Raw genomic sequence first — 27,533 nt, forward strand, 5'->3', positions numbered from 1 at the left:
CAGGAGAAAAAACAGACATAGGCCTACAAGATTTTAATAAAACATTTATTTCAGAAAATCATCAGATTTGATCTAGTAACTTGCTCATTTAAGTGCATTACTGTTAGAGTGTGAACATGGGCATAGGGGGAGGAGGGTAGGGAGCATAATGTCACATCCCACAAGTGCTCGAGATACAAATGTTGAGCAAGTGCTGCTGTTTAAATTTCTAACAAGTGGTTGGCCAGCTAGGAAGTTAGCTTAAAATGGTTTTAAAGGAGGCTGTATGCTTAAATACAATGCGCTCAATTTTATCCATGTTATCTTCACAATAAATCTAATCATTTCCATGTTTCAGATATTGCATTATAGTTGGTCTCAGCTCTGGCAATTAAAGAGTTCCCACCAAAACAGAAAATGAAACTGGTAGGCCTACAGATGAAACTGGAGAAGAAAAGGCAAACATAAGAAAGAAATACAAAATAAATTAAACCGGCTACTAGCCCATGGTAGCCTGTTATAGTAAAAGCGCCATTACTATTGATCGATGTTGTCTAACCTTTAACATTTTTTATGATGGAAGATTCTGACCAATTTACAGAAACGTTCAAAGTTGATGCACTGTAGCAAATTCTTACAGCCCTTGTGTCAACACATCAACTTCTTTGACTTTACACTGAATGGAATATGTAACATTTATGACTTCCATGCCAAAAGTAGTATACACGAGAAGAGAACATCCTCACAAGAGTTTGCTTATTATTTGTTTTACTCCAATTAACAATACAACATTTTTTTTATTATTATTATATTTTTAACTTATCAAGATAGCAAGGCCCTCTCTTCAGTTCAGAAACTTCCAAAGGCCCCAGTCTTAGTGAATGCAATATCGCTACCTGCATCAACAGTCCATGTTTCTGGACATTTCTATTGAGTCCTCCAGTATTGAATCTGTGGTGGTCCTCGCTGCAGAATGGCACCCCCCTGTGGCATTGACACCAACCTGCAGGTCTGCCGGGGAGATCTGTCTCAGCTCTCTGCGAGGCAGGCAGACTGGCATCATCTTCAACCCATCCCCACTGTGGCCTCCTCCGTTCCTTTCTTCAGGCTGTGTGTGTGTATGCACGCTGGCATGCGTGAGAACCTTTGATTTTTTGTGTGTTTGGAGCTCAGAAGATGAGGAAGGACATGAAGTGCGATGTTTGTGTCTCTGTGTGTGCGTCTGCCCTGCGTCAGCCAATGCCTGGCTCATCTTTGCCTGGAGTTTGTGTGTCTTCCTGCGCTCAGCAGGCGTCTGTTGACCGCTTGTTCTTGTGTATACCTGCATATTCTGTGTGTCTGTGTGTGATGACTCCGGCCGTGTCTCTTGAAGTGAGGATCGTGTGGCAGGCAGCGGCAGGGAAAGCTGAGGGTCATTCAGCAACTCTCTTACTTTCTTCTTCAGCTGACGACTAGAGCTCTTGTAGAAAAACAACTCTTTCTCCAGCTGCTGTACTCGAGCCAGGAGGCCCTCATCCTTTTCTTCTGACCTGCCTTCACACAACACACACACACACACACACACAGACACACACACACACACACACACACACACACACACACACACACACACACACACACACACACACACACACACACACACACACACACACACACAATGTTCACAACGATTGACAATAGACATGGCCAACTCAATATACTGCATGGCCTGGCCTCTTGGAGTATATAAGGACTTGAACTTTAGCCACGCTCTGAGGAAGACACTTGAGTGTCGAAACCGGTCGACATTAAAGGCATTAACCTTTGTCCTTGTTCTTGGAGTTTACCCATCAGGCTATCTAACTTCATAATCTAATTTCTGCCACATCATACCCCCATTGGGAAATGCAAAGACATTTTTATTTCAGTTGAATAATCTTTAGTTGGTCAGTGTAAATACTTGAATTCACTCAATCTTAAGGTGTTCTGACTTACGTTGATCCTTTGACATAAGAAACATTATATCCAAAGCTATGTTCTATTTGTCGTTTTTTTGTCAATGCAGTCAAACATTTGCCAAATATCCAATAAAGTAGGCCTTGACTTTGTCAGAACTCCTTGACATTTGGCAAATACAGTAATTGTAAATGTAATTTTCTACTACCAGACATAAAGCATTGTTAATGCCCTCCGGGTTTATTTACATTGCTTATAAAATTGTAAATGTAGGCTACAAAATAAGTCAACGTCCCAGCTTGAGGTACTTTGTGGGGTGGTGACCACTGACACGAATGCCTTTCCTCACCTGTAAATTGTTGCAGCAGTAGTTGAACGGTGCCCTGATGTTCTCTGTGCTGCTGGGTGAGCCTACGGTCTGTTTCCAGGGCCACGCGCTGCAGGGCAGCCTCCATCTCCCTCAGCACTTTGTCTTGCTCCCAGGCCTGCAGCTGTAGCTCTTCACAACGCAACCGGAGATGGCGCTCCTCTTCACGGAGATGCACCACCTAAAGAAAAGAGAGGTTGTAGTGGTGAGGGAGGCAGGGAAGGAAAGGGCAGGGCAGGGCAGGGCAGGGCAGGGCAGGGCAGGGCAGGGCAGGGCAGGGCAGGGCAGGGCAGGGGGCAGAAAAAACATGAACTTAATATACAATATATTACTTCAAATGGATGAGACTGCTGCTGTGGTAAATTAACCCCCCTCCCCCTCTCTCTTTTTTTGTTTTGCTTTTTGTCCTTATTGTTTTGTTTCTTGTACTGGTTTGTCTTCGTTTTTGTTTTGTTTTTCTTTTTCTTGAATGTATCTGTTTCGATTATTGTTTGGAAAAAGAAATAAAAATCATTCCAGTCTGAAGTGAGTGGTTCTGTACTGTACTGTACTGTACTGTACTGTACTGTACTGTACTGTACTGTACTGTACTGTACTGTACTGTACTGTACTAGCTCTCCTCCCTGGCCTGTGTGTGTGTGTGTGTGTGTGTGTGTGTGTGTGTGTGTGTGTGTGTGTGTGTGTGTGTGTGTGTGTGTGTGTGTGTGTGTGTGTTAGGCTGCACAACAGTGACACTTGGTGGTGAGAATATTCTATGTCTGTGCTCGGACCCAGGGACACAGCCAGGGACACACATAGCTGTCTATAGGAGTGGTTGCAGCACTCAAAAATGCTATAACCTCTTCTGCAAGTGTGGACTGTTTCTTAAAGGGCAAGACCACTTTGGTAGAGGTTTGGGTTGTTTAGTTACCTTGCCATGATGTAACTCCAAATGTGGACAAGAAATCAAAAATAATTGCTCCAGTGATTAGAAAATTCATAATTCAAAATATGCTCCTCATTGACTTACATTGTATGCTGAAACAGCTCTCAAAGTCACTCATTTAGTACATAAACAAACACAAACAAAGTTGATTCAGACAATATAGAACATAACCAAAATTATGTTAAAATAAATAGATTCAAATATAGCAAGAAGAAAAAAAGACAAAGAAAGAAATCTAGGCATATCCGAAAAGGAGTGAGAAGAAGTAAAACGTATAAACTCCCACCCCTCTGTAACTAAATAATTACTCTGCTGTAGTACCGTACTCTGTACTTTGCTGAAGCAAAGTACTGTACCTGAAAGAGCTTGTGTGTGTGTGTGTGTGTGTGTGTGTCCTATCTGACCTTGTTGAAGTATTGCACCAGCAGCTCTGAGGCCTCAGGCAGCGAGAGCGCTCTCAGTTTCATGATGACGTCACATTGTTGGGCGGGTTCAGTACTATGTGATTGACAGGTGATTGACAGCTGCTTCTGTCTGTTCACTATGGAGCGGTTTTTAAACTCCAGGGCAGTGTCCAGCGCTTCTACAGCTTCCTCCAGCTGAATTAGTGAATGCTCCTCCTAGACACACACAAACACACAGACACGCACAGTCGCACACGCTCATTTTATTTATGTCCACACAAAGGAAATTGCAGACAAGGACATACATATTTCAGGTGCAGCAAATTTGCATTCACAAAATTAAGGCAGTCCTCTCAGTCATGATACAACAAGCATGACATGTCCCCCAGCACTCAATGGGCACAAGGACGGAGTACTGCAGGCATCCCAAGTTGTCGAAACCTCTGGACCACCAGAGGAAACAATGTTCCCAGTCCACACACGCACACGCACACTGTTGCGCACGCACGCACGCACGCACGCACGCACGCACGCACGCACGCACGCACGCACGCACGCACGCACGCACGCACGCACGCACGCACGCACGCACGCACGCACGCACGCACGCACGCACGCACGCACGCACGCACGCACGCACGCACGCACGCACGCACGCACGCACGCACGCACGCACGCACGCACGCACGCACGCACGCACGCACGCACGCACGCACGCACGCACGCACGCACGCACGCACGCACGCACGCACGCACGCACGCACGCACGCACGCACGCACGCACGCACGCACGCACGCACGCACGCACACACACACACACACACACACACACACACACACACACACACACACACACACACACACACACACACACACACACACACACACACACACACACACACACACACACACACACACACACACACACACACACACACACACACACACACACACACCTTTCTAACCTGTGCAGTGAGCAGCCTGCCATCTCTAAGCTGCAGGTCCAGAGCATCTCTCCTCTGTATGAGCACATCCCTCTCCTTCTCCAGCTCCCCTGCAGTGACTCCTACAGCCTGCCTCGCGTTGCTGCTGCCCTCTAACTGCTTCTCCAGGGAGTGCAACTCATCAGATAAGAGCGACTGGTCTCGACTCAGCGCCTGTTTGTTTTATTTGATATAAAATGTATTTAATTATACAAAAAACCTTGCAATGTTGTCTGCCCTGACACAATGTAAGTGAACACACGCACGCACGCGCACAATACTGCACAATACAATCATTTAACAACTGCCAAATATAAAACCTAATAGTCTGCGCCTATATCCTAGCTCTGAGTGTAGGAGTGGTTGGTATTTAATGACCTTGGTCATAAAAGCTTCCTCTACGCTAGGGTCAAAGGTACAGACTATCTTTAATACAGAGATAACCTGATTCTATGCCCTGATTTGATTCTATGCCCTAAAGTTTGCACACACGGCACACGCGCACACACACGCGCGCACACACACACACACACACACACACACACACACCTGACTGGAGCGTAACCTCTTGATCTCCAGTTTGTGTCTCTGTTGCAGACAGTGGTCCCTGCGCTGCAGCACCTCCTCTCTGGTCCTCAACTCCTCCTCCAGCTCCTGCAGCTCTGCTCTCCTCTGCAGGGCCAGCTCCTCCTCCTCCTCCAGCCAAACACTTTGCTGCTCCTGCACCACAGAAAAAAGGGAGAACAGTAATTAGCCCATTTAGACCTGAGGCCGATAAAAAAAAAAAAAAGCCTTCTAAATCTGAAAAGGTTTTCAGAAAATCATCAATTTTCTATAAAATAAATAAATAAAAGAATTCCTGTTGCTATATACATAGCAACATCTAAAATGTCACTTTCTATTGGTACAACAACGTCTAGGCTTTCCCACTCTTAATGGGTTGCAACCTTTTTTCTTTGGAACCCCCCTTTCTTGGGGCTGAGTTTGAGACACCCCACATGATACACACGCAGCGCAGTCACACTTCTCTTGCGAAGAATAGCGCAAATGGATGATCTGCAAGCTTGCGATGCAGCGCGTTCTCAGCTTGTAGATCAGCTATATATATATATATATATATATATATATTCTTTTTGTAATGTACAATATATTGCCATTCCCAAAATTGGAATGCCAGATTGGAAGTGGATGAAAGCAAGTTATGACCTGTGCAACGTTTAAATGTTGGACCACCTCCACAGACAAGGCCTCACACCTTACCTTTCCTTCTGAGTCTTCAGTCAGGCTGCTTTGGCAGACTGTCAAATCCTCTACTGCCAGATCCTGCAAACGGAAGCAATAAACCATTATGAAACATATTTCATTCCACCAGTGACCATCTCAACTCATTCGAATGAAGTGTTATGGGACTGCTGAGCACACAGTAGTAATGCATATGGTCGGAAGTTAAATGGTGCATTTATATAGCGCCTTTATCCAAGGCACTTTACATAGATTATGATGTAACATTATAACATTATTATTATAACATTATAACATTATGATGTTGCGGTGAGGTTGTTGTACTTGTACCGACCGTGCTCTGGTCGTCCAGCAGCGGTCCGGTCATGTCCCTGACCTCGCTCTGCTGTCTGAGGCTGTGCTGGAGTTGCAGCCTTTGCAGTTTCATGTGCTGCAGGCTGCGGTGGAGCTCCGCCCGGGCCTGCTGGCTCTGCAGGGACAGTCTGGCCAACGCACCTCCAGCAGCCTGCCTGCCGCGTCGCTCTGCTGCCTCAGCCTCCTCGCCTGTCACGGGCAAACACACAGGAGAACAGTTTCGAGGCAAAGATTTTGATCCAGACCAGATCAGAACACATCACAGTCCAGACTGTTATTTTAACTGTGAGATTTGCATTGTTCACATTTAGAATCAGGATTTTACTGTGTATACGTCCTTCACACCATATTCATCACATGCAGGCAAAGACTGTGACACCCCCCCCCCCCCCCCCCCACACACACACACACACACACACACACACACACACACACACACACACACACTCACAACCACACACACACACACACACACACACACACACACACACACACACACACACACACACACACACACACACACACACACACACACACACACACACACACACACACACACACACACACACACACACACACACACACACACACACACACACACACCAGTTTTGTCCAGTTCTTTCATGAGCTCCTCTTTCATACGCATGTTGATTGACAGCGCTCGGATTCTCCTCTGAATGATACTGGTCTCCCTCAGACTGCTACTTTCAGCACTGATCTCCTCAGTTGCTGAGAAGAAAAAAAGAAAAAGCAGGATCAACAATAAATGAGACACCTAAACACTTTTTCAAAATTGCAAAGTGTGGTTGGCCCGACACCAGTCATGTGTCCATCATGACCAGGGTAAAATAGCATTTCTACGACATATGGTTCAACCTTTTGCATTTGTGGTGCCCCTATGTTCAGAAGAGAAAGCAATTTTGGTTCGGAAGCATTGCTGCAATACACTCAACGTTTTGTATTTGTGGTGCCTACTATGGGTTCAGGTGTTCTGCAGAGGCCCCTCAATGTGATTTGTCATCAGTACTTGATGCACTGATCATTTGGGGATTTTTTGGTAAAACAAGCTTCAGCTTGAACCTTCTTCCAACTCGTATGGTTTGTGAGATAAAAAAAAAACATATAGATATATGTTCAGAAACATATCAGAAAAAGACAAGTACACAGTTCCCAATTAAGTGATTTGACATACCGGTATATAGTATGTGTGTGCCACCGTGTGGGAGGAGTAGCAAATCACGTTCAACCAGAAACCATGCCAACTTTATGATGAGAAATTGGGGAGATAAAAGGTGGCCTGGGGAAATATTGTCCTTACACTAGAACAGACTCTAAAAACATCCACAAGTACCTGTGGCTGACTGTGGCTGCTGAGGTAAATTAATTTGGTTCTGGGACCTTTGCTCCAGCAAAGTGTTGTTCTGTTTCTGGCTTGGATTCTGTCGGCTGGTCCATGTCCGGTTTAAGGAACGTCTGTTAAAACATAATATGCATAGATTAGACAGCTGAAATAAAAACAGAAATACAGATGCCTATAAGGATCATAATTAAGTCTGAGCACCCTGCATAATGTACGGCTGCCATACTATACCAAAAAGGTAATGCTAGAAGAACATTGATGTTTCTGAAATTGTTTTAACCCTCAAGTGAATATCACTGTATGAAAGTAACATTTTATTGCAAAATATTGGCAAAACCATTGCATTTTCCATCAGGCGAGAAAGCATAAAATGGAAATAAAAATGGGGACAAAACGTTCAGAAACCTGGCTATCTCTGTGGGCAAAGCAACGGCCTCCTGGGAAACATCATTCAGGCACAGCGCCTTCTGGAAAGTGTCCTTGAGGAAATCACTGAACCCCTAACTCCTATCCTACTTTTACGAGCCCATTTTGTTCCATTTGAACGGTTAAATCAACCCTCTGCATTTTACTGTGTACGTTTACATAGGTAGAGCTTCTCACCTAAAGCCCATTCCTCCCTCCTCATTGACCTCCTCCTCTTCCCCTTGATCACCGTGGCTCAGTTTCTCCTGCTGGGTTATGAATGGGCAGTACACCTCGTCCTTCTCTTCAACCTCAGCCAGCAGAAGTTGACCACGCATCTTAAATGCTGCCATCACTCTCTCTAAAGAATAGGCTGGAGGACTGGTGTGGATCTACGCACGCACGCACGCACGCACGCACGCACGCACGCACGCACGCACGCACGCACGCACGCAAACGCGCACACACATACACACATACACACATAGAACACACAAGGAACAAGTACAGTCAATGAGGATTGTGTAATAATAACACAATACTAAAAACATGTACTCTTGAATACACACAAACACAGTTATGGGGCAGTCACCTACATTTCTGGCAGGCCCCTGGCCACAGCTGTGTCTGAGGAGTGGGACACTGTGAGGCCTCTTGACCAACTTCCCAGAAAACCCCTCCTCTAGTGACGTCACTTTGGAGGTCATGAGGTTGTCGCGGAGGCGATCGATGAGTATCTGCTGCTCGACCATTTGTTCAGTCTGAAATCAAAACCAATGGATGTGTTGTTAGGATTGTGGTATGTAGGAAAGTTATGTTTTATTTTTTATTGTTTTCTTTCTTTCTTTCTTTTTTTTAGCTTTACAAGTTTACAGTCTATCCTTCTATAGCCTATACCTTTTGTGCGATATGTTGTCCATCTCACCTGTATGCGTGTACGCTCCTTCTCTTGTTCAAAGGCCTGGAGGTGTATTTTGCTCTCTTGAAGGAGTTTACGCATCTCCTTCTGAAGCTGCCTCAGCTCGTCCTCTTTCTGCACAAACACCTGCTCATCTATGGCTAGTGCCTCCTGAGAGAGAGAGAGAGAGAGAGAGAGAGAGAGAGAGATGTAAAACCTTTATTCCCTGCTCCAAGTCTAACAGACTAACACTTAGACTACATCGTTCATACAACTCAATTTGTACTGTGGTAGCTACTCTTATGGAAATAATGATCCTTGACCAAATTCAAGACTCATGTGAAATAAAGAGAGATTCTCAGACTCTGCACAGTACTCCCTGCACTCCCTGTTTTGATATGCTGCTCTTTTTTTAGACAGTACAGTATATACAATATATACTCACAGCAATCTGTGAGTCATACCTGGCATTTGTTGAGCTCTCGTCTGAGCTGCACTATGGTGATGTGTTGGGCTTGCGCTTCTTCTGGGTCCAACTCTCTGTCCATCTGACTGGCCTGTTGGGAGTGGAGCTCCTCCTTCCCCCTCACAGCGTCCAGTTCCCTCCCCTTGTCTTTGAGGGCCTCGCGTAGTGTCTGGACCTCCTGCTCCAGCTCTCCTCTGCGAGCCACTCCTGGGTCCCAGGTAATAGCGCAGGTCTTACCAGGACGGTTGCGCACATGACGTGCCCTCGAGGCAAACTGCAGCACGCTCAGGGTCTCTGCCACGCTGTGGTGGGACGGACTGACACACGCCACCATCAGTGTGTGTGCGCTGCCTCCCAGCGAATCACGTAGGAGGCGAGTAATTTTGGCATCACGGAATGGAACGTGTGATTCTCTGCGATTTCGCCCAGGGTCCGTGAGGGCTCGGATGACGTTGCCCAGCGCCAGGAGGTCCGTGTTGATGTGAGCAGACTCTTTCAGACGAATCCCGGTGTTACCTGTTTTACTAGCACGCTCTGAGCCGGCCAGGTCCACCAGGTGGAGTTTTGACAAGCAGACAGTGTTTGAGGAGGGGACACTGCCATGGCAGTGCTTTGTCACCTGAAGGGTGAGGATGGTGTGCGAACGGCTGGAGCGCTCGTTCATTCGAGTGGTTCCGGTATGGCGAAGGGCGTTACCTGTGTCCAGGATGCTGAGTAGCTCCTCCACTGAGCTAACCAACATTTCCTTCAGTCCCACAACCACTGGAAATGTGCGCACACACACACACACACACACACACACACACACACACACACACACACACACACACACACACACACACACACACACACACACACACACACACACACACACACACACACACACACACACACACACACACACACACACACACACACACACAATTAGAACTAGAAAAAAGTTGTTTGGTCTCGTCCTACCTGAACCCCCCCCCCATACCCCCTCAGCCCCGAAGTTTCCTATAGGTGGCGCATGCACACAGTAGAGCTGCTCCCCTACTGACCATAATCTGGGTCATATTTGATATTTATGCAAATTAAGTAGCCTATGCAAAAGTAGCCTACCCAATAGCCAGACATGAGAGATGAGAGATACGTGATATTTAGGCCAAGTTTGGAGGCAGTTGGACAACTGGTCTCCAAAATACACAAAAACACAACACTAATTTAACGTTTTCTCCAGCAATTTCCTACAAGCTCACATACATTGCGACGCATTGTGAAAATTTGACTTGAATTTTCACCAATTATTGGTGTGTCTTCTTGTCTTGGGCACAAAAACATTGAAAACCAGTTGTGTAGATTACCTGTGTTGCCCCTCTCATCCTCTCTGATGTGCAGCTCCTTGTGGTCGGTGTGAAGCTCCAGCAGGTCCCTTAGCTCCTCCCTGTACAGCTCCATGTAGGACATGGTCACTGTGGCCTGCTCGCCCTTCAGCCCAGTGAACACATCGTAGGCCACACGCCCCACAATCCCCATCCCTTCCTCTGTTAGAGACACCAGAGACAGCCACAAGTGGAAAGTATAAAACCCATTCTACAAATGTCTTCTAAATCCTAACAGTTTTCAGAAAAACCTGTGTTTCTATATTAGTGGTGCTCAAACTTTTTCATGTCAAGGACCTCAAATATTATGTTTTGGCCACGACCCCCATCTTAAAATATGTAGTTCCAAGGACCCCCCAGAAGCAAATATTCGAGTTACTTAAAAACTACAATTGCAACAACTAAAATTTTTCAAAAACAGCAGATCTACAAGCTCGTAGTGCAGCACTGCTTGTATATCTGCTACAGTATTTGTCAATAGCTAAAGTATGAAATAATGGTTAATGATGTGGTTAGACTCTAAAGTGACACAGATGCGTTCCAGGTCTTATGGTTGCAAATATTGATAATTGTCTTAGCAATTATTCTTTTTGATTAATCAAACAATCAAGAAGCACGTTTTTCAACAAATGAACGGGAAAACAAATATTGTACTTCTTACTTCACCACAATTATTTGACTGCTATAGTAACTAGTTACTTTGGGAGATTTAGATTATTAATACAAAATAAAATATACATTAACCACTTAAACCATATGCTTCACTCACTGACCCCCACGCAGGGTCTATACTTGGCCTCCTCTTTTTTTCTATATAGATTGATTGATTGATTGAAATATTTATTAACCGATTGGAGAATTACAGTACGTTTCAAGCACAACTCAATAAAAACTGTTAACTGTTAACACCATAAAGTATTACACTTGTTTACAATAGGGTCCACCATGTTCAATTCATCATAACATTTAGAGACGTACAAATATACACTTCTATATAGCCAAAAACAAGAAATCATCATAGAGGAGGTTAGAAAAAAAAAAAAAACATATACAGGGAGGGGAAAAAGGGGTGGGTGCGGCCGTGGGGGAATCAGATTTTACGGGGGCCAGTTTTGAATTGCAGCCGTCCGTAGGTGCCCTTTGAGAGCGCTTTTGAAGGATTCAAGGGATTTGCATGTCTTAATGACTGTTGGTAGGGCGTTCCACTTTTTGGTGCCATAGGAGCGAAGAGTTTGGTCCCTTGTTTGTGCCGAATCTGGGTTGCACATGGTTTGTTGAACTCCCTCTGGTATTATGGGTGTGGACTTCATTGAGCTCTATATACCAGCTATACCAGGTATAGCTCTATACCATGTGTGCACTGTGCATGCAAGCTGTGAGCTTGTAAATCTTCTATTTTCTCCTAAATTGGAACGCTGGGGTTCATGCTAAATTATTATGTAAGCTACCCCAGCATCACATAAAGATATTAAAATCAGCTTCTCTATTGTGTCAAGACCAGTTCAGTTGCCTTGTGGTAGAGTGTCCTGTCCAGCTATCAGACTGGGAGGTCAAAGGTTCAGTCCCCAGCCGAGTCATACCAAGACTTGTTGTGCCCAATAACTCTATTAGCACATTGTTGATTGGTGTCCCTAGGAGTCTAAATCTAGTCCCCCAAAAGTGACACTTGCCTCAAGTAAAAGCTATTGCTAATCCGTCACCTAATTAACAGATTAGCAATTAAGTCAGACGTACAGTATTTGACCTTACAGGTCTTAACAAGGCTATAAGGTCATACATACCATCATGCAGTGTGTATGTCTTGCCCGATCCGGTTTGTCCATAGGCGAACACTGTTGCATTATAGCCCTCAACGAGAGATTGAACCAGCGGTTGGACGCAGGACTCATAGAAGGCATCTTGGCTGATAGCTGGTCCAAAGGCATGGTCGAAGGAGAAGTCCCTGTCCGTGCCGAGCATCACCTGCGTGCTGTCCGGGATGACTCTCACACACACCTGATGATTGTGGAGAATTTCTTTGGGTAGCAAGGGACGGATTCGAACCGCCACCCGGACATGTATCTCGCCCATGTTTGACGACTGAAGATGCCGGATAAACCCCAGTTCCGTTTAGTTTAGTTGTCGCACGCCAGCTAACTAATGCCATTTGAAGACGTACCGCGCTCGGACAGTCGCATCTCTTGCTTATTTGGGGTAACTCATTCACAATCACAAAGTTGGTGGATCAGTCAAAGCAAACATGCGAGCTATTACCTACATACATTTACTGAACGCCTAGGAGTTAACAAAACAGATGTTTGACTAACCGCGTCCTCGTTTGCGTTCCAAGGGTTACTTTTAACACCATAACGTTACCGTTACCTCTGCCTCCAGTTTTGTTGTCGCTTGTGGGTTGCCTGGGAAACGGAGATGCAAGCAGTACTCAAGGAAAACTCGCACAAGAGATGAGAACTGCAGGTCATAATGTTACATATTTGCAACAGTGCCACCCCACGTACAACTCTAAGCACTGCGTTTCGATTCAGTTTAATATTTTCAATCCACATCCAAATGTTGAAACATAGGCGTTAGCCTACTGCTCTGTGCACTAAAGTTCAGCTATTGCAAAAAAAAATCACACCCATGTGAAGTGAGGGGCGCTCTTATCTTCATCATACATCATCTCATTCTGGCCAATCACATTTTGTGTCCTCATTTTTCTGCCCTCACTTTCATCTACTTTGCTCAGCCAATCAAATCATCGCTATGGGGCGATCAGCCAATCACAAGCCCAATGTTTGTTTACACAAACCTGGAAAGCTGGGCATCGAAGGGGCCTAGCGCCCCTCAAAAAATAAAATAAAGAAAAAGAATCCTTGTGAGTTAGAAATAGGATATCCAATATTTAATCATGTTAATGACTCATGTTAAAACATCACACCCGTGTGAAGTGGGGGCGCTCTTGTCATCGTACATCATCTCATTCCGGTCATCATGACGTAAAATAGACACTATGACGTAAAACTGTCCATTCATTGTCAATGGGAATTTAATGTTTGTGTAGGACAAAGTTTGTGCACATACACCAAAAGCTGGACATAGGAGGGTCTAGCACCCCTCAAAACTTCTTGTGAAAAAACACCCACATCTTTGTTTGTAAATATTTAATAGACTGACATACGGTAGAGTACACCTTAATATTTCTGTATATTTTCGTGACGGACAGACCTGATTGACGGACTGACTGACAGGTTTTCATAGTAATCTGCGACCTACAGTCACAATGATAGATAGAATGGTGGCACTTCTATAAAACAGCCAATGTTATAATTATGTATATGCTACCTCTATAGCCTCTATTGTTGGCACATAACACCATGAGTTGGATTTGGAGTAAGTCCCTGTGACATACTATCCAGTATCATATCCAGGGGGTGTACTACTGCACTTATAATACATCATGTCCAGGGAATGTACTTGTACATCAAGCTGCCTCGTGATATGGAAACAATTTGGAACAAATACAGAACAAAAACATTATCTCAGGGACCAGCACTAACTCCTTCCCTTGCTCTTGAATAATGCATGAAGGCACTGACTGACTGTATGCACTGCATTGCTGTCAGCCAGCTCATTAGTAGTAAATACAGCGTGTGTGGTGTATCGGGATATGGGCCATCTCTTTGTGGTGCTGCTTGGCATACGGCCACAAGTAAAAGTCGATAATTGCAGCGTTGATGTTGCAAGGCTGACCGTCTCTCTCCTCCACCAACTTGCAGAGGCATGCTTTGATCAGTTCTACTGACCAAATAGAACAACCACGGATCTCCACCTCTCTTCTGTCCCCTGAAGTCAGCAGTTCACCTGGGAGAGTAGGGAGGGAGGACCATGCAAGATGATTGGTTAGCCACTTGAGTAGAGTTGGGGACCAGATCCAACATTGAGGAACTGGAATCAGTTCCATCACATTTGGAACCGTTCCCTGAACCGGTTTGTCACAGTGTCAGAGCTGGTATGTGGACTTCGCGTCTGCTATACAATCAATCAATCAATCAATCAATCAATCAATCAATCAATCAATCGCTATAAAGGAATCGTTAATGGGACCCATTATAGGCCAGTCAATCTAAGATTTGACCCAAAAGAAATTGCAATAGTAATCGTTCAAAAAGGATCAATTTATGTTAGCGGACATTTGACATTTCTACATAAGGTACATAAGGTGGTCCCTTACCCAAGCGCTCCCACCAACATGTGATTGGTTAGCCGATTTACTCGTTTACACATGACTTAAGTTTTCCCTTCAATGTCAATGGCGTTTAATGTTTAGATGTTTAATTTACGTCATATTTAGCAGAATTCTGACATAATTTCTCCGTTCATTGTCAATGGCAAATATTGAGACGGGCGGGGACAAGATTTAGCGGACATTTGACCGGAATTCCCCTTTCGTTGTCAATGGCAAATCTTGAGATGTATGGGGACAAAAGCTGTTTATAGAAGGGGCTAGCGCCCCTGGATCATGGTAAATCCAGGGGTTGAAACTTAGTTGGGGTACCATTAAAAACCTATAAGGAAAGAATTTCAAATTTTAATTATGCTCCCCCCCCCCCCCCCCCCACACACACACACACACTCGCTACATACACTCTAGTATCATTGGAACACACACACACTCTTTACCTTTCGTCAAAAGCTTTTACATGGCGGCAGCGTCGCGGTACAAAGGAACAAATTAAATCTGAAATGTGGATGGAAGAAAATCCACCAAGCGATCCTAGAATCCGATTTATGGAGGCTTGAAAATCCTAGCCTGGCTAATAAGCCAGACTCAAATCACACAGTCGTGTGGTATTTGAGTCTGGAGATGCTGTGTATGGATCTTGTTTCCTGGGGGGCGGGTTCAAACATTTTCTCTTTGACGCAATTGGTCAGAGCTACTGTCAGTCAAAGGTCTCAAGCATTGAACGTCACTGTACCAAAGCCCACCCATATTGCATACCGTGTCCCGATTGGCCACACCAGTTCTCTGGTGTAGGAAATGGGCGTACAATTGAGCCTCTCCAGACCGTAACCCGCCGGCAGGCAAATTTTTTTTTGCCAACGGCTGATTCGGTCTGGCTTATTAGCCAGGCTATGAAAATCCTCCTTTCAACTGCTTTGCACTGGGAATATATTTTCAATCCCATAGTTGGAACGGCGGGGCGTTGCTATAGGAACCGGACCAATGTTAAGTATACGTTGGGGTACGTATATATACGGACCTGGGATATGACGCTAGCTAGCGTCGAAAAAAAGAGTTAAGTAGCATGTGACATGCCAAACTAGGGGGTTTTCATGATTCCGAATCCATTGCAAGCATTAGTTTAGCACGAAAAACACTCTTTGGGCTAAATTTGTCCATAGCCACCATAGCCAAGGAGTGTAATTTAAATTAGATTTATTTTGCCATATATAGGTTTTTAATGGTACCCCAACTTTCAACCCCTGAATTTACCTTGATCCACAATTTATATAATCCTCTATTTTTGAGGGGCGCTATCCCCTCCTATATACAGGTTTAATGTTTGTTTTAAAAACGCCATTGACAATGGACAGAAATGTATGTTTGTTTTTGTCACGGTTTGTTTAACATCATCATCACTGTAAGATGATAAGAGCGCCCCTCACTTCACAGGTGTGATTTTAACCCATCTACTGCCACCTGGTGGACGCAGAGCCAACCGCAGACTGGAGCCGTTTGTAGTGTGACACACGCTGGATTCACATCCTGTTAAATAAATAGTGTCAATGCTAGCAAGCTAAAATGAAGCCATCCTTGCTCTAGAAAGCGCCAATGTTCCCATCTAGATCACCGGATAATCAGCAAAGACCTCCGAACATCACACGTTTTATCCAAACCATGGAGAGCTCCGTAGATTTCGAGTTATTCAGCTGTTTAGTCAGCCTGTATAAAGGGAGGTGAACGGCAGCACGGTTGCGCAGCCAAAAAAAAAGAAATCAGCGATCCGGTTTGATATCAATAATAAAGCTTATCAGATGGAACGTTACGCCAGAAGCAGTTGCCGGTTGGATTTCAACTGGCGGAACTTTCCGTCAGGAGCAGTTAATTTGTTAATATGTTATTTGGATGACCTTAAGGATCATTAAAAACCTTGAACGATTACTATTGCAATTTCTTTTGGGTTACGCCCCTTTTAGCTTAGAATTTAGACTGACTGGCCTATTAATCAAATCGAATATTAGTCGGAATCGGACATCAGCATATGGATGCCAGGTTGAAAGTGGTCAAAAGCTTGTTTATATGAGAGACAGGGAACATGAGAAAGAGACAGCGAGAGAATGGTGGTATAGATATTAGATAAAGTGGGGAGAAAAAGATGAAAAGAAAGGGTAAATGGGAGGAAGATACAACAGAAATGGATTACAGACTGGATTACACACACACACACACACACACACACACACACACACACACACACACATACACACACACACACACACACACACACACACACACACACACACACACACACACACAGCCATGCTATTATTATTTATCTTCCTCCATAACGGGACACACACAAACTCACCGTTCTTCAATGTCTGCATCAATGTGTCAGAGTATCGTAGCACCCCGAGGTAGACCAGGGCCTGTGGGACCCTGTAGTCCGCAAACATGGTAAGATAGTCCAAATTGGGTATGTCTCCCTCCCCTCTTGCCTCCATAATGCCCCAGAAATCTGCTATCAGGATTTGGGCCCTTTTGTAGATTGCGATCTTCTTACCCTGAAACACAACAGTTGGACAATTGGCATAATAATACATTGGCCTCAGTACTGTGTTCTATTATGTAACTGATAGGTGAGTAATACCTCCGCACTGTTTATGTTATTGATGGGCAAGTAATATCTTGTCCACATTGCTGTGTTTAATTATACCCTCTGTTTTCCCTACATTGTGGCTGTTAAGTTGCAGAAGGGAGCTTTAACAAATCAAAGAAAAAGATGACTTGCTAGTTGCTACTCTGTTTTTGGCCAGCAGATGGAAGTCTAAAACCATCTAAATTCAGGTTATCTTATTTATATGTACCTAGGGTGGTGTGCAACAGTGCATGACTATCACTGATCATCACATGCACTTACTATGTTAAATAACTGGTTATTTAACATACATACAGTATGTGTACCCGTAACAAGCACTGAGGGCAAGAAGCGACCCACGCTGAAACAACAGGTCTGGAAATGCCCATAATATGGATATATATATATATATATATATATATTTATTTTTTTAGGGGCGCTAGTACCTCCTATATTCAGCTACAGTGTAGACTTTTCTTTGTCCCAACACAAACATTAATTGCCATTGACAATGAATGGAGGATTTACGTCATATGTGTCTGAGCAAATCGGCTATTTTTGTCCTACACAAAGATTAAATTCCCATTGACAATGAATGGAGAATTTACATCATATGTAAACGAGCAAATCGGCAATTTTTGTCCTACACAAATTGCCAATTGACAATGAATGGATGATTACGATGATAAGAGGGCCCCTCACTTCACACGGGTGTGATTTCTTTTTTTTTTAATGACGTTTTCGGGACGGATAGGGTGTAAAATGTGTGCTAATTTGTAAGGCTAGGCGGGGCCTAAGGGCCGGCCCAGTTAGGGCCCCGCCGCCCCGGTAGGGCTGGGCCTTAATTTTCAGGCCTGTTGAGAACTATAGTTTTCGCCGGCTGCCGGGCGCGGCATAACTTTGGGGCGGGCCCGTCTAGAGTTTGAAGAGGAAGGACGGGTGGGGAGGGTCAACATATGGAATGTCAGAACAGGTCAGCTCCATATATGGAGATCTAAGGGTTTGAGGTCAGATGTAGAGTTGCTGGCCGGCTCCATATATGCAGATCTAGGTGTTGATCCAGTCTTCTCCATGAATGGCTATCCAGGGTTTTATGAGGTCAGTGTCCTGATCTTCATATGGAGACGGCTATATATGGAGCGTGTCACAAGGTCACAGTCTTCCTTAACTCTTTTATTGCTAAGTATGAACATATTCGTATCGCTCCCGACATGTTAACGTTTCTGGTGAAAGGTAAACAACGTGAGCTAATGCTAATATTAGCCGATCGGAAAACCAGAAATGAAAATGCCAAAATAGGAGAAATAGCCCTGGCAAGGCTTATGAGTTTAGTAGTTCAGAGGTTTAAATACGTTGCGTTTTGCATCCCAAAACGTAATGTAATGGACGCATTAAACCAACCACACTGTGTCCACGGGACTCACTACTGTACTCAGCATGTACAGTAATAATAATCCATGTTAAAGAATATTGTGGAAAAAACAATGCGGTAAAACAATAATCCACGGACACGATCATTTTGCATGGCCGCATCCGACCTAATCCTACGTTATAAACAATAAAATCCACGTAGGAATAGTTGTAGAACCACTATAGTAGTTTGATTTCATAACACAGGGCGCCACCATCTTGCTCAGAGACACAGGCAGCGCTGAGCGCTCAGAGCGCACCCTCAGAGACCAGACCTGTTTAGAGAGAGAGAGTGCCGAACAGAGCGGTCAGTGACTCATGCAGCCCCATGAATGAACAGTGAATGGAGTTGTCGCAACTCTTTCATCTAAACAGCGCTGCCTCCGACAGACCAAAGATATAGGGGAACATTTTTGAGCATGACAAGCAGACCCGATTGAATGGGAAACACACATCGTGTAACACACATGGATATTGTTGGATGTTGCTGTTGCGTGCGTTGTGGTGCCACCACACACATTAAAATGCACCCCCAAAAACTGCCAAAGCCAAATGCAGGGCAGCAGAAAATATTAGCAACCCTATTTTCTAAACCTAAGTCTAAACCCAAGTCAACTGCTAATGAATTGGAATTGTGTTTATTTATTTCAGATACATTTCTACATGAATATAACCACATTATAACCATACAAATTTTAATGGGAGTTAAATGCTGCAATTTGTAAAAATGGCAAAATATGACTCCTAACGTTGTTGAAGTGGGACTCAAATGTCCCCAGGGACCCATCTAAAAGACCACCCCTGGGTCCCGGGACCCATTACATTACATCACTGGTAGTTATATGGTTTTAGCTATAGAATTAAAGGGATATTTCACTTTTAAAAAAACCTCAAATTTTATCGTCTACTCAGGCTTATGTGAACACCTCCGACGGTTTTTAAGTTACTTGATTCAGTATTTAGATATTTGATATTCAGTTTAGCTGCCCCGCCCCCTTCCTATACAAACACATTATAACTTCAAAATCTATTTTAACCATGATAGATTCATCAAAAACACCCAACCTTTTTTCTGGGGACTGATAGTGTCCTTCCAATATGTGAGGGGCCGTGCTTTTTCATTTACTGTTCTTATTTAACTGGACCATGGCTCAGTGGTCCAGGCACCTTGGCTGGTAATCCAGTCTGGCAGTGTGCCACAGGTTCGACTCCCGATCCCGACGGCCTTTACTGCATGTCATCCCCCCCATCTCTCTCACCATTTCCTGTCAGCCTACTGTCTGTCCCTCCATAAAATATATAAAATAAAGGCAAAAGCCACAAAAAAACCCATTTAATAATCTTTTGGAAAATAACCTCCTCCAGAAGGAGGCCGGAAGAGACTAAGACATCAAAAGGAATTATTAAAAATAAATGAAAACAGTAAATGAAAAACCACCTCACGTATTGGAAGGACACTATCAGTCACCAGAAAAAAGGTATTTTTGATGAATCTATCATGGTTAAAATGGAGTTTGAAGTTACAATGGGTTTGTATAGGAAGGGGGCGGGGCAGGTAAAATGCTTAAACAAGCAACTTAAAAACTGTCTCCGGTGTTCACATAAGCCTGAGTAGATGATAAAAAGACCAAAAGTTTTGTTGAAAGTGAAATATCCCTTTATAAAAATACGGCTAAAAACCACTCAAATCACTTGTTTCACGTGTTTGGATTAGGGCCCTTTTTTCCCTCTACACCAAATCTCTTTGCATAAAATATCCAATCTCCAAGCTCACGTGTCACGTTGTGAGCTTGTAGATCTGCTATTTTCTCCAAAGATTCAGCTAATTTCACTGAATGTTTGCCTATTATTACATGCCTAGAATACGTACAGCAGGGGTTCAGATAATGTTACAAATGTGTTGGCAACAGTTAAGATAAGGGTCTAGAAGATGAATTCAAGTTTGTAAATTATGACATACAGTACAGAGAGAGAGGCATGTGTGTTTGTTGATGCACATACAGTATGTTACTCTCTTTTCTTCTTTTTCCCCCTCACCTCATACATAGCTTCATCTCTGTAGGAGGGCAGTTTGTCAACAATGAGTTCCATCATCTTCCGAGCATCATTTCCAGCCTGGCTGATAAAGCTACAGAAGCTCCCTCCATGCTCCAATAGCACACGGCCACCTTCAGTCAAAACCTAATTAAGAGAATTCAGTACATGACGTGGTCAAATCTTTGTGCTGAAAAGGATGGAAAATAACCAATAAGTGGAATGCATATATGTCAGAGAGCTTATTCTTCTCAAACAAAGTAATCTGGCAGCTCAGACCCAAGAAGAAAAATCAGACAGATCCAACCAACGTGTTTGTTGTTTGGAGATCTGTAGGAGTAATATTAAAAACATAGGGGCAAAGGTTCTGCTCTGGCCTCCAGGCCCAAACGTCAGTTATGTAACTTAAAGCTGCTATAAGCAATAATATGTCAAAGATGTATGACCTTTGTTTTGGTATTCAGACAGCTAGCAATGAGTAAAACGCTCTAAAAACATTTTAGTCTCTGTGACACATCTAGGAGCCACAATCTGCATTCAAAGATGTTCCTAGAAGCTTTGTCATTGGTCGAAAGAAACCCGGTCGAAATGACTAACCAATCAGGAAGTAGACAGGCAAATCGACCAATGACAAAGCTTCTAGGAAAATCTTTGAATGCAGATTGCGGCCCCTAGATGTGTCACAGAGACTAATTGTTTTTGGGAGCGTTTTACCCATTGTCTGAATACGAGAAAAGAAATCATTACAATTTTGACATATTATTGCTTATAGCAGCTTTAACACAGCACGCGCATACATGACGACACAAACCCCCACATGCAGAACCAACATGGATGAAATAAAGTCACGGGGTGGACAATGGGTCCATTATTGACGGGCGTCAATAATCGGGCTGTCAAAATTGGACCTGTGCAGGCCCCTCCGATTGTACAATACCCGTTGTACCTGTTGTCAGAGTACTTTACTCATTGTGATAGTACTTGGAGACCAGTGTCTGACATCAGTACTATTTGACATCATATTATTGACATCAGGGATCTCCATACATGTGCATAAAGCGGACACAGACTTTCTGTCTGTGTCCGCTTTATGCCCATGTATGGAGATCCCTGATGTCAATATAGAGGTCCCTGGATTTCCGTTCTGTTCGGTTCCAAGATATGCACAAGACATTATTATAGATAGATAGATTCACTGTAATAGTAATACCTGATGGCGCTCCTGAAGCATGGGCATGGACGTGCTATTGTCTGACCGCAGGACATGTGCCAGCTCCTTGATACTCATCTTAGAGAAGTAGTTTGGATCAGTGATGGGAACACCTGAGGAGTGAGGGTGTTTGAGAATGAGTGGAAGAAAAAGAAGAACGTACACTAGGCTAAAATAATGCGAGGTTATAAAGTTTTAATGGCGATAATTACAATTGACATCATAGAAACCATGTCTACTTAGGGGAACCAGTGCAAAACGGTAACATTATATTCTGAAAAGATCTTGCATTTAGAGTCCAAAACTAATTCCCATAACAATCACTGTTCCATACGAGACGTAACTGATTAGAGTCATTCATGGTAATTACTGAGTGTGCAGTCACATGCTAAGCTTAAGGCACTTTACCAGCAGTATATAGGTATAATTGGCAGAAATACAGCAATGAGCAAGATAAATCCATGGGACCAAAAGAACCATGCAGTGCATCAAGAGGCATGATAGCCAGTTCAATTCAATAGCCAGTAATTTTCTTTGATGGACAGAAAGGTGGACAAATGTCAATAAAACCATCGTAAAACTAAGTATGTGGATCCACCCAAAGAAATTGTCTGCACTAGCAGCACCCTATTAATGGGCTAAAATACGGCAAAAATAACAGATCTACAAGTGCACAATAAGGCGGGATATGGTGTGAGCTTGAAGATCAGTTATTTTTTACAAAGATATTTGGTGTAGAGGGAAAGAAGAACGGGAAGTATAGAGCCAATTCAGGTCAGGTTTAGTATAGCAGGTTTAAGTAGTTGCTTTAAAGTTTAAAAGCAACAAAGAAAACATTCTTGTGGCAACATGAGAACTCTTTTCAAGCTATATAGTTGATTCTCCAATGAGTGGTTTCAATCTTTGACTGTTCTCACCCTCCTCCATGGCCCTGGTAATGGCAGCACATAAGGTCATGTAGCCTCTGTATGTAGTCCCTTTGTAGGTCACCTCACACTGCTGGTCTTCATTCTCTGGCCAGAAGGAAAAGTTCATAGTGTCCGTCACAAACACCCAGTTTGGTGCCTGCAGTGCAGAAGAACTAGGATTAATATCAAGAGAGCAAAACAAGAAAATCTTGACCAATGTCAAACTTCTACCATGACCAAAATCAGGCATGCCACTCTGGTTTATCTCCCATTGTTTTCGCTAGATCCCCACCTGGAGTGGAGTCCACTCAGTCCAGTGTCTCTGCCAAATCTGCCAATAGCTTCTGACCAACCTCTGCTTACTATCAGCAATTGACAAGATAAATGAAGATGAAACTATCAACAATAGCGGAACTAGTATAGGGCACTGGGGGGACCCTGGTCAGGGTTTAATTGGTTACGAAACTGCTTTATGGACAATGTTGGTGTAATCAAGAAAATATATTGTATAGATGATCAATTACGAGTTACACTTTGCATTTTCTTGTTGTACAAGCTGTCCACTGTCTGCAGAGAGACTGTTTTACGATGTCATGCACATGGCGGCATGAGCTGTGAATATTCTGCTATTGAGAGGACATAGTCAAATGACGTTGTAGATATAAACTGCGTGGCTCAGTAATGGTACTTTGACTAAAGGAATCCACCATGTCTGTAATGAGATTAAGTCAGGTTATTATATAACTTCTCAGAAGGCTAACATTAAATTGAGGATAGGACAGAAGTTCTCATAATTGGTTCTAGTGAGCAGAGAGAATTAATAATAAGTAGACTCGGTAACCTGACTGTAGAAAGTAACACTACAGTAAAGAACTAGGGGGTTATTGTTGATTGTGAATTGAATTTGAATACACACATTAATCATGTTGCCAATATTGCCTTTTTTCATGTTAGAAATATTGCACGAATTAGAGCCTATCCGTCGTTGGAATATGCAAAAACACTAAAAAGCTGACGAAGATATAACTGAAACATTGAAACGTTATCGCTATTTTACTGCACCCTGATAATAAAATAATGGCTCCAGTGCCTCCTTTCCTCCTGTAACCTGTCCTGCCTCTGAGATGCACCAGACTGGCCTTCCATAGGCTAGAGGCACGGTTGGAACTCCTGACTAAAAAGCACACCTTTACGACCAGATTACGACGGCGGTTCTTATATTCTTTATTTTGTTTTCACTGAGAATAAGGTTAGAAATAAGTTTAGGACATTCTGGTCAGTTTCAATGATGGGGATAATTGTGATTATCCTCGTAAGTGACAAAGATACAGTACCTTGATAGGTATCTTGATAGGTGATTTTTTTTAAAATTAATGTATACTATCTATATTAATGGATAATGTGTTTCTCTCAGTGATTACCTGCTGTGTTGGAAAATCTTAATCTGTTCTTGTTTTTCACATAAAGGACCATTACAAAAAAAAGATACATTAATGTTCCTATGACGTGATAAAAATATGTTTCTTTACTCAAATTAAGGAGTGATTCCAGTATGTTTTTGTGCGATTAGAACAGTTTTAAGCATAATGTTACAATTAATGGCATAATATCACAATTATGTGCATCACACTTATTTTGGCTGGGGTCATTGTGACTAGAAATGTTCATATTGCCCCATGCCTGCAGTAGCTGAGGCTCACATTAAAATGATAAGCTGTTTGAGCTGCATGGTCATTTCAGTTTTCAGATCTGAATGAGCACAATTCTGTTCATAGTGTAGTCCGAATGTTGTACTTCTAGGATGACACTGTTTTTGTTGTATTTCTGAGGTTTACTATATATTTCCCCACTGTTCTTCACCAACATTTATCCTACAATTACAAATGGTCTGAATATCATCAAATACATGCATTTATAACACACACTCAAGTACAATAACAGCACTATAATAAACCCATTATTTTCACGATATAGCCAACTGTAATTGTGCAGTACAGCGGCTATCTTTCTCCAAATGGTTGCAGAGTAGTAGTGTATAATCACAATGAAACAATACTTTGGTTTACACCGTTTTCAGTTATATCATTTGAATATTGTTTTATTTTCTTCTTTATGCGGGTGGAGGCACATTAGCCGCAATTTGCAACACTAGATTTTTTTTTAATAATGGTATGAATCTAGAGTTGCAATAACCTCCATTGACAGCGCATTGATAAAATGGAAATTTCCGATCTACTAAATGTTAAACTCACCAACATTGCAGCTACTGTATAGGGCAAGCTTGAATTATCCTCTTTCAATCTGCGTTTGTTTAATAAAAGTCCACTGTAGACATGTTAAGAGCTACTTTCAGTCAAGAAATTCTGCTCAGGTGATTTCTCTAAGTTTGAGTTTGGAAGCGTTCGAGGTCGTCACTGAACGGCTCTCCGCACTACCCGTTTGGCATTTGCACATAATGCAGGAGGCAGCAGCACGACCCGCCAATGAAAAACGAGTGCTACCAAACTCCAACACTTAAGAAAAAAGTATCACGGCATGGAATTTCTTGACAGAAAGTACCTGATAACATGTCTTGTCTACGGTGTATTTTTATGAAACAAACGCTTTGCAGATTGATGAGGATGAGGATAATTCAAGCTTGCCTTACAGCTGAAATGTTGGTAAGTTTAACGTTGTTTAATACAAGCAGATCGGATCGGAAACTTCAATTTGATCAATGGGCTGTCAATATAGGGTATTGCAACTCTAGATTCATCCCATTATAAAAGAAAATCTAGTGTTGCGGCTAGAGGTACATTACAGAAGTAGTTCACCGCTCATGTATTGCATGTGGTGGAAATGGATATGGCTCTCTGAGTGACCTGGTCAGAGGTGGGTGGTGGGGCCAGAGGATTGGCCTTCTTCCAGCCGCTGGCGGTTAAAGCCTCACTGTGCCGGAGGGAATAGAGCATCTCCGCTAACCTCTGTACTCCCTCCTCCTCCACAAAAACATCCAGACTCCGCTCTGCTACAAACTGGCCAGACTCACGGGGGTAGAGAGGCAGCTCCATGTTGAATACTGTATTTATTTATTTTTTAAAAGAGACACAAATGGACAGGTGTGCAGACAGGCAATTGCATGAATATTTCTCCAAACTGGAGTAAGTAGGTTGTGGTTGAGGTTAAAGCAAAGGTCAAGGTCCTGATAAGAAATCAGATGCATGTTCCATATAAGGCCCAATTTAGTCCTGCAGCTTTGCTTATGGGGGAAAAAAAATCTCTTTCACTCTCTCCTTGTGCATTCATCACATCGATTCGTTATACCAGAGGGAGAGAGAGACAGAGAGTTATTCATAGGGCTAAGGGCTTGGTACAACCGTCCTTTCTGAATGTAACCTACTCATTCCCTCAACGTGAATATCGGTAATGACTGTGACTTCACTATGTGATATGGCTCCCACGAGTGATAATGAAACACACTGACGCACAAACACCAATGACCCTGCTGCTATTTAGTGAATTCAAAACCATGTTTACTGTGGTGGTTGAGTCACCTTTCACTTCCACACTACAAGAAAACAAGTTCAGGTGAACTTCGTCAAGTCTTTCATCATAACTGTATATAATATTCCTATTCCATAATTTCCACCAATGCTGTATCTACACTACATACATAGCTCTGGTCCATAGCCTAATCGACTTTGCATTTTGCCATTTAGAGGACCAGAGCTATACAGTACTTCTTTGCCCTGAACTCTGTTTTAACTGTCTTTGGCGCATGATTTCCCCCGGCGGGATCAATAAAGGTCTTTAATAGTAGGCTACTAAGAGTAGTAGTACGGTCTAGTACCTCATCATCATTAATGATTAAAGCGTCCGTTTGGACAAATCTACATCAAATAACTCGGGTTTGTTTACTGTCTGTCCCATGCATTCATGTCACTCACAATCATTATCAGCTACCTAGTAGCCTACAGATGTCTATCGCAGTCATTGCGTACACCTTAAAAGTATTAGTTGAATTAAGACGTTGCTACTTTACTCTAAGAAAAACATAAGCACTTCACTTACATTACTTGAAGAAAAAAGGAAAGTTCACTGACTGCAGCTTCATCATGTGCTTCCTCGTTTACTTTCTGACTGGAAGTACTACTTTTAATGTAGCCGACCCTGAGCTAACCAATCATGGCTTTCTGTTTGGGTTTGTCAATGCTAGATAAGCCAATCAAATTACACCCCGCGTTAAGACCGGAAAGCGAGAGCATACGTCACGTCAATGCTTTTACCATGCTCATAAATCACTTAATCATTTTAAACGCTCTTTAGGATTAGTTATTGATTCTGCATAAGCTTGTGTGTAATGTCAGAATGGTTACTGTGATAAAGGAAATGTGTTATATAACTGTCATGTTCATGGTTGTGTCAGCAACTAAAACTAGTGTCCAGGCCCAATAATAAACAGGTTATT

The 27,533-nt window shown here is 43.1% G+C and overlaps 2 protein-coding genes across 2 annotated transcripts; both read right to left on the reverse strand.

Moving 5' to 3' along the window:
* Positions 1-28: 28 nt before the first annotated feature.
* LOC306933906 (kinesin-like protein KIF27) lies at positions 29-13,072 on the reverse strand. Its single transcript, XM_079516276.1, has 15 exons — positions 12,464-13,072; positions 10,665-10,844; positions 9,317-10,080; positions 8,880-9,023; positions 8,551-8,715; positions 8,153-8,346; positions 7,541-7,662; positions 6,793-6,918; positions 6,170-6,378; positions 5,854-5,916; positions 5,143-5,313; positions 4,576-4,767; positions 3,611-3,826; positions 2,264-2,462; positions 29-1,512 (listed from the first exon to the last, which is right to left on the reverse strand). The coding sequence occupies exons 1-15, from the start codon at positions 12,750-12,752 to the stop codon at positions 881-883; spliced, it is 3,666 nt and encodes a 1,221-aa protein (XP_079372402.1). The 5' UTR covers positions 12,753-13,072; the 3' UTR covers positions 29-880.
* Positions 13,073-13,736: 664 nt separating this feature from the next.
* qng1 (Q-nucleotide N-glycosylase 1) lies at positions 13,737-27,241 on the reverse strand. Its single transcript, XM_079516794.1, has 7 exons — positions 27,137-27,241; positions 25,948-26,144; positions 23,096-23,243; positions 22,179-22,291; positions 20,972-21,115; positions 17,255-17,450; positions 13,737-14,525 (listed from the first exon to the last, which is right to left on the reverse strand). Exons 2-7 carry the CDS (start codon positions 26,134-26,136, stop codon positions 14,296-14,298), a joined length of 1,020 nt encoding a protein of 339 aa, XP_079372920.1. The 5' UTR covers positions 26,137-26,144; positions 27,137-27,241; the 3' UTR covers positions 13,737-14,295.
* Between the last annotated feature and the right edge of the window lie 292 nt (positions 27,242-27,533).

This window comes from Electrona antarctica (genome assembly GCF_951216825.1).
Source record: "Electrona antarctica genome assembly, chromosome: 12".
Classification (NCBI taxonomy): Eukaryota; Metazoa; Chordata; class Actinopteri; order Myctophiformes; family Myctophidae; genus Electrona; species Electrona antarctica.

Bases quoted from the DNA above. Each gene is read 5' to 3' on its own strand.
- LOC306933906 (XM_079516276.1), bottom strand. From the start codon at position 12,752: ATGGGCGAGATACATGTCCGGGTGGCGGTTCGAATCCGTCCCTTGCTA. The intron at 8,347-8,550 runs GTAGGTGACTGC...GTGCGTGCGTAG, and splicing joins GCCAGGGGCCTGCCAGAAAT to ATCCACACCAGTCCTCCAGC. The intron at 4,768-5,142 runs GTGTGTGTGTGT...TAAAACAAACAG, and splicing joins AGAGGTTACGCTCCAGTCAG to GCGCTGAGTCGAGACCAGTC.
- qng1 (XM_079516794.1), bottom strand. From the start codon at position 26,136: ATGGAGCTGCCTCTCTACCCCCGTGAGTCTGGCCAGTTTGTAGCAGAG. The intron at 22,292-23,095 runs GTGAGAACAGTC...CTCACTCCTCAG, and splicing joins TACCAGGGCCATGGAGGAGG to GTGTTCCCATCACTGATCCA. The intron at 14,526-17,254 runs GTGAGTTTGTGT...CTACTCTCCCAG, and splicing joins GATGCAGACATTGAAGAACG to GTGAACTGCTGACTTCAGGG.